The 7,012-nt window shown below is 41.1% G+C and overlaps 1 protein-coding gene across 1 annotated transcript; it reads right to left on the bottom strand.

The window, feature by feature from the left end:
* Positions 1-762: 762 nt before the first annotated feature.
* On the bottom strand, positions 763-2,194 carry LOC147635115 (uncharacterized). Its single transcript, XM_086804413.1, has one exon. The coding sequence runs from the start codon at positions 2,048-2,050 to the stop codon at positions 1,229-1,231; it is 822 nt and encodes a 273-aa protein (XP_086660539.1). The 5' UTR covers positions 2,051-2,194; the 3' UTR covers positions 763-1,228.
* Positions 2,195-7,012: the final 4,818 nt, after the last annotated feature.

Consider the following 7,012-nt stretch of genomic DNA (forward strand, 5'->3'; position numbering starts at 1 on the left):
TACAAATTTCTCCCAAAAACATTTGGCACCTCATCCAAATTGCCATTTTACTAGAGCATTTAGTTGGTTTTTCAATGCATTGCCATAATTTGAAGGAGGGAGGGGAGACTAGCTTGATTTTTGATGGGCACCCTTGCCCTCCAAAATTGACGAGGGTTGGTGAAATATAGAGTTGTTTTTGTATTATAGTGCAATTTTTGGATGGGCATTTCAAAAATTTGCAAGTATTTTAAAGCCAAAATGCTTAAAAACAGGCCCTTCAAAAGCAACTATTTGTTTTTGGGGGGGGGGGGGGGGGGGGGGCATGAAGTTGGGTGGGTATGAAAATTTGATATTTGGGCTAAAATAAAAGCACGAAAGGCTACAATCACCATCATTGCTCAAACTCTTTCCGGTGGTCTCCACTCTTCCCATGGATGCAATCACATTCCGCTCTGGCGGGTAGGAGGAAAAAGGGCTTAGTAGTAGAGCACCACTACTACTTCAAATCTACCCCACATGCAGTTCACCTGTCGTAGTCTGATTAAAAGTATAAAGGCTACATGTACCTCACATGGGCCCTCACCACCTCCATTTCACTCCTCTCGTGTCAGGAGACTTGACAAGCAACCAAGCTACAAGCTTCTAATGTTCTAACCAAATGTTCATTGCAAGCACATGGATATGCCCTGAATCCCGCACCACCCTCCTTTAAAAGCATTAACACAACACCTATTACAGAAATCTATTACAGAATATCAACCGAAGAAAACTGCCTAAGAGTTTTGCCCACAAATTCGCAGCATGTGTTCGAAACTTTGATACAAACATTGCTGCGAGCATATATCATTTGAGTTACAAATTTTGGCCAAAGTCCTTCACAACAATTCAGCATAATTTCCCTCCATACAAGCTATATAGTAAGGAGGGCAACTTCCCCTCAATATCCATATCAAAACGGTAGGGACAACCTTCCCTCAGAACCTTGTGGATTATCCATATCAACACACGAACACTCTGGCTGCACCACGTCGAAAAGATGGAAACCCTAGCTCACTGCCGCACTGCAGCACATCAGAACTTCAGAAAGAAGCCCTAGCTGATGACATGTCTGTGCTGCAGCATCGCAGAAAGAAATCTTAATTTATGGCTACGTTTTGCACCTTGAAATACGGAACCCTGTTTTATGAATAAGGTACGTAAAGTTAGGAGGAGGAGGAGGAGGAGGATCAGATCCAGAGGCCATGATTCAACTGCCATAGCTTCTCTCCAGCCTTTCGATGTAAGGATCCACCTGCCGCACCTTCATCTTCTGATAGAAATTTCCGATGAAGGCGTCTGCTCTCTGGTCGACATCTCTGTCTTCGCCATAGCCATTCCGAGCTTGAACCACCACAGGTGCAGATGGGAGTTTTCTTATGTCGGAGGTCATTGTGTTCTCGTTGGGGACCTGCGTAAGAGCGGGCCGGCGTGCCTTAACAAGGGGTTTGTCTGGGTAGTTCAGTCCAAACCTAGGGCTAGGGCTAGGGCTAGGGCTAGGGCTAGGGCTGGGGATAGGGTTAGGGTTAGGTTTAGGTTTATGGTTAGGGTTTCCTCTCTCAGAGATGCTTCTGCCTAGACCGGGGTAAGAGGCCCGATCTCTCCTATCTGTAGAAGATGAAGACGAAGATGAAGAACGCTTCATTCTTGTCTTCCTGCGAGTCACCACGTTGCCCTCGCCAAAGAAAGAACTGAAGACCTCAGGGTAAAGGGCCTCTCCTTCTTCTTCTCCATCTTCTTCCCTGCCGTTCTTGCACTCTTCTTCACTTTCTTCATCATCTACTCTGTGCTGCGTGCCCCCTGGTCTCTGTACCACAAAGCCAGAAGTGAAGGCCAGCGCACAGACCACCGCATTCATGAGTAGGAAGAGCACTGGAGGGGTCATCCAGGCATTGAAACCCGCCCACACCTTCAGAAACGTGCCAATGCACGTGAAGAGAAGGTCTGGATAGAGGTACAAAGAGGCCAAGGAGACAGAGATGGTGCACGACAGCAATAGCACAGCTCTGATGCCGCCGCTGTGCACAGCCATAGCAGTAGCGCTAGCTCGCTGCTGGAGGCGAGGATGAAGAAGAGAATTGTGCAGGGAATGGGCAAATGGCGATGATGATGATTAAGATGAAATAGAGGGAACAGGTAAATGCCTTTCCCATGCTTTGCAGAATTCGCATGACTTTACACACGTTACCTTTTGTGGCCAAGCTTGAAATATACGCTTCAGGGCCGCTGCTAGTAAGGGGCTTTACATGTGGAACTGGATTTTTTTGAGCTTGGGCGGCGGACAGAAATATATATTCGGGATTCACTTCCTTTTTTTAAAAAAAAATTGTGGGAAGGGCTTGTTTTCTTTCTTGTTAAGATTGAATACAAAGTTTATAACTTCCTAAAATTTTGTAGTTAAAAGTTTTATGATTTGTTGAGAAAAATGTTCTTAGTAGAATTTGGGCCTTCAAACGTTGAAGGCCAGACATGATTTAATGCTTGCAGAAGATGGTCAATATCAACAAGAAGATGTTAACCCAATCAATGCTAGCCAAAGGTCGACAAGTGTCCAGGGTAGCATCATACCAAATTTCAGGTCAAGTGCCTAAAAATACCAGGTGGTGGTGGGGAGGCTGGGCCGATTAATGGTAAAAGAAACAACAAGAATTCATCTTTCCATTTACCAAATTTGATTGACATTGTATCACTTACCAAAAAGAATAATTTTCAAAAATAGCAACACATGGAATACTAGGGGCAACTCATAGACAAAGTCTGGGCAAGGCCTAAATGCAACAACAAGGAGACACAAGCTTATGGGTGCTATCTAATTTATGGTCGGGTGCCTGTTGACATGTGTTCACACCATAAAACCATCACAGTTTACAATGGATTGGGCATCTACATCGGTCAAAGACAGGTAACTAGACTATTGTATTATGGGAAGTCCAACTGGCTTGGTCCATCAATTGGAGGGTAATGATTAGCATTAGAAGCTATGACAGAACTAGGGTATGCCTAAAAATGTGCCTATGCTTAATTATTTTTATAAAAAATCAAGGTTATAGAGAGTTAAACTAAGGTGTAAGAGAGTGTTTCAACACATTAGCCACATCAATGCGAGTCAATGGAGTCAAAAGTCAAAAAGGGAAGGAATCAACAAAAGTACCAAAGATGGAAAAAGCACCTAATTCATGGACGGTGTTAACCACCGGATTGGTTAACATGCGGTTCCACCTGCTCGAACGGGTACTTATCCTTTTGTAAGATGACATTGGAATATATAAAGCAGCCTTACCTTATGCTTAATGTCAAACAGAGAAAGTCTAAGGACTTCGTGTACATGCTTGCTTAAGACTAGTGATAGAGGGTGGAGCATTTTTAAGTTTGGTCGGCCTTGTATGAAAACTAATCACTCATATGTAAGTAATTTTTGACCATAAGCAATACACAATCATTCCCTTGTAATAGAATACTTGTGAGCTCATCTTCTCTACTCTTGCTTGCTTCTATGTTATTGGATTCATGTATGCTTGCTTCTATGTTATTGGATTCATGTATGCTTGCTTGAATAGGTTTGTTTGTAGGTTTCCTCTTCCATTAGTTTGAATAGGTTTGTTTGTAGGTTTTCCTCTTCCATTAGCTTCTTTTTACCCCACCTTTTGTGAGAGAGAACCATCGTGAAGGACCATCTCTGTTTGCCTCCATCTAGGTGAAAGGAGCTCTTCCTTTACCCCATCAGGTAAAGGAGCATTTTGGCGTGACAAAAACGGAGTGAGGATGCGGCAGATGAGCTAGCGAGCTAGCGCACCCACATCGAAAGTTACATTCATGGCTCGAAGGCAAGGCCCACTGAGCCATGCTTTGGCAAGGTTGAGGTAGGCTCTTGGGTTGAACATATTTGGTGCCATTGCCACACCAGGGACTAGTGTAGGGCTTACCTCCATTCATCCATCCATTCCAAGCTAAGGTTGAGGTAAGCTCTTGGGTTAAACATATTTGGTGCCATTTCCAGGGACTAGCCTAGGGCTTAGCTCCATTCATCCATCCATTCCGAGCTATTGGGATCACCCAATATTTCTCGATGTTGATTATGTTATGAGGATGAATTCATAGAATATTTTATATATTCCCATGTTGTGTATTTATGGATTCTTAAAAGAATTCATGGATTATTTTATGTATTCTCTCGTTTTTATGTTATGAATTCTCCTAGACGGGTTTAGATTAGGACGCCTTTCTAAATCCGGGCGATCGTAGCTTACTTTACACATACGTGGGTGAATCCTTACATGCGTGGGAGTATTGGTTGCATCGTCTTGATGATATGAAGTTTCATATGGTTACTTATATTTTTAGTTGATGTAAGTGCAAATCATTAGATGTGATAATGGAAGCAACTTGGTGGTGGTCAAGAATATATTTATGAGACTCAACATTGGGTGTCGATAGATACGCATGTCCAAAATGACTGGTATGAATAATTTAAGGTTGATTATTATTATAATTATCTTTATTCAAATTAAGATAATATAAAATATCAAAGTAAAAATAATGTACGTTTATATCATATAATAATAATATATGTATACTAAAAAGCTAATTGATAGAAAAAGTAAACTTTTCTTAAAATAGGCCTCTCCAAAGTAGTCTATTTTTACATACGATCGAATTTAGCAAAACGGCCTATGCTATGTTGTAGACCAACACTATTCCCGTAATTTTAAGTATGAACTCAACTATATTCTAGCAAAAGACCAGAGAGCTATAGCCATTACAAGTTGCAGGTTTGTACCTATATACAAGGAGCCAGGACAGGCTAAGCCAGGCAAATTTCTACAAAGAGTATCAGTTTCTTTTACTGATAGGCTGAGACACGTTGCGAAGAAAACGTCTGTAGAGAGTATCAGTTTCTTTTACTATTTTTCTTATATGGTTTAATTATTTCATGAGAGAGAGAGAGAGAGAGAGAGAGAGAGAGAGAGAGAGAGAGAGAGAGAGAGAGAACTCTATTATAAACATGTTTTGTAAGAATTGCAGGTTCCTTGGATGAAGCTCTCCTTTCTTTCTATATTCTCTTTTCTTCTCTAATGAGATAGCGATTGATTGTACCAAATTACTTCATATCTTAATACTCAAGTTGTGTGAGACCGGGTCTCATACATGGGGGGGGGGGGGCAAATTGGACCCAATATGGTATTTATGTATATGCTTTATTTTCTTATTTGAAGTGAAAATTTGATTATTTTTTATTTCAATATTCGTCATTGCGCAGCAGATTAGGAGGTCACACTCTAAAAAACATACAGTTTTGAAGTCTTGGATGTGTTAGTTTTAGCTTTTGATTTTGTTTTGAAGTTTATTTGCACTAGGACATTCTATTTTCATATCTTTGAAGGAGAAAACCCTAGTTTCTTGATGCTTTGTATGATTTTGGAGCCCATGAGACTTTGATCTTGTTACATTAAGCTAAGGATTATGTTAACCACACTGGTTAACATCATTTTCAAGCGTGGTTACACTTCTTATAACTCATTATTATGTAACTATGCTAGGCTAAGTGCTTCATGTAGAAGATATATAGGATGATTGAGCTTACGACTTGTGTAATTGTGAGACCCCTCTGCCCCCTGCGCGCACCGGATTCCCGGTTGCTTCTAGCAGCGGAAGTAGCTTCCTCTTGCACGCGGTAGGGTTTCCCACTCATGGCCTCGCCCTCGAATGTCCGGACACGAGACTAATCTGGTGGTCATTCCGAAACCGAAACCGGGAAAATTTCCCTTGCCCGGAAAACGGGGACGATTCCACCTTTTTGATTTTCTTGACGAATTTTCTAATGGGCTCAAGAGATTAAACTATCCTTCACCTGATTAAACCAGATAGAAGGAAAACTATCACTGACTTAATTTGAAGAAATCAACGTTTTTTCCTAACCGAAATCAGGCACAGTCGTTAATCTAATCATCTGGGGGAATCAACGCTTTTTTCCTAACCAAAATCAGGCACAGTTGTTAATCTACTCATTTGAGAAATTCTTCAGGGTTTTATTTAACTACTCAAATTCTAAGCATATTCCTATTATTTTAATTTAATTATTAAAACTCCGCTGATTCCAACCTACCCCATTCGGCCCATGGATTAGCCACCACCCAACCACTGGAATCGGTAGAACCAGACAATTACTCACCCACCCATAATTGAATGCCTTTCTTAACTTTTGCTTTCGAATACAAAAAATGCACACACTCCTCTTTAAAACTGTAACATATAAAATAATCCATTGACAAACAGTTATTGGTTACAGATATCATAACTCAAAATTTCCATCCAGTCCCTTGTTTCTCAAAAAACAATATCACTCTGGACTCTCCGTTGAGACCCATTGGTCAGCAACGAGATCCAGTAAACAGATTACAATAATCATTTCGTCCATCATACATATCTTCCACGACATACGCATGGGTGTCCTAGGCACACCGCGAGCCCGTGCATCGCCTGGTGAGAACCCTCCAGGATCCTCCTTAGGTGTCCTAGCACTTCACTCACGGACCGCTTCGTCGGCCCTCGCCCATCGTGCTACCGGAAGCACACCATTTTTCAACCATACCGAGGCTGGTCAAGACCAGGGCAGGCTTTGCCGCGTGAGCCGTCCTTTGAACACTCCCCGTCAGCTGTTGCAACCGAACTTCCCTTAGAAAAACATATACCAAATGCTCCCTCTCCCCAGCATTCTGGCGTAAGACAGTCCTTTAAGAAAACAAGGTTTCTATGCAAGTTTTCAATTTGATTTTCTTTTGAATACAATGAGTATTTCTTGAATCAGTATCCCCAAAACTTCTTGAACGGAATTTTGAATTTATGCATCTTTCTATGCATAGAAATTAAATTTAATAAGAATAACACTTTTATAATTAAAAAAATTCCTTTACGCATCTTTCTATGCATAAAAATCAATTTTAATAAGAATAACACTTTTGTAATAAAAAAAATTCCTTTATGCATCTTTCTATGC

The sequence above is a fragment of the Cibotium barometz genome, chromosome 10 (genome assembly GCF_041138505.1).
Source record: "Cibotium barometz isolate CiBa-2024 chromosome 10, ASM4113850v1, whole genome shotgun sequence".
NCBI classification, from domain to species: domain Eukaryota; kingdom Viridiplantae; phylum Streptophyta; class Polypodiopsida; order Cyatheales; family Cibotiaceae; genus Cibotium; species Cibotium barometz.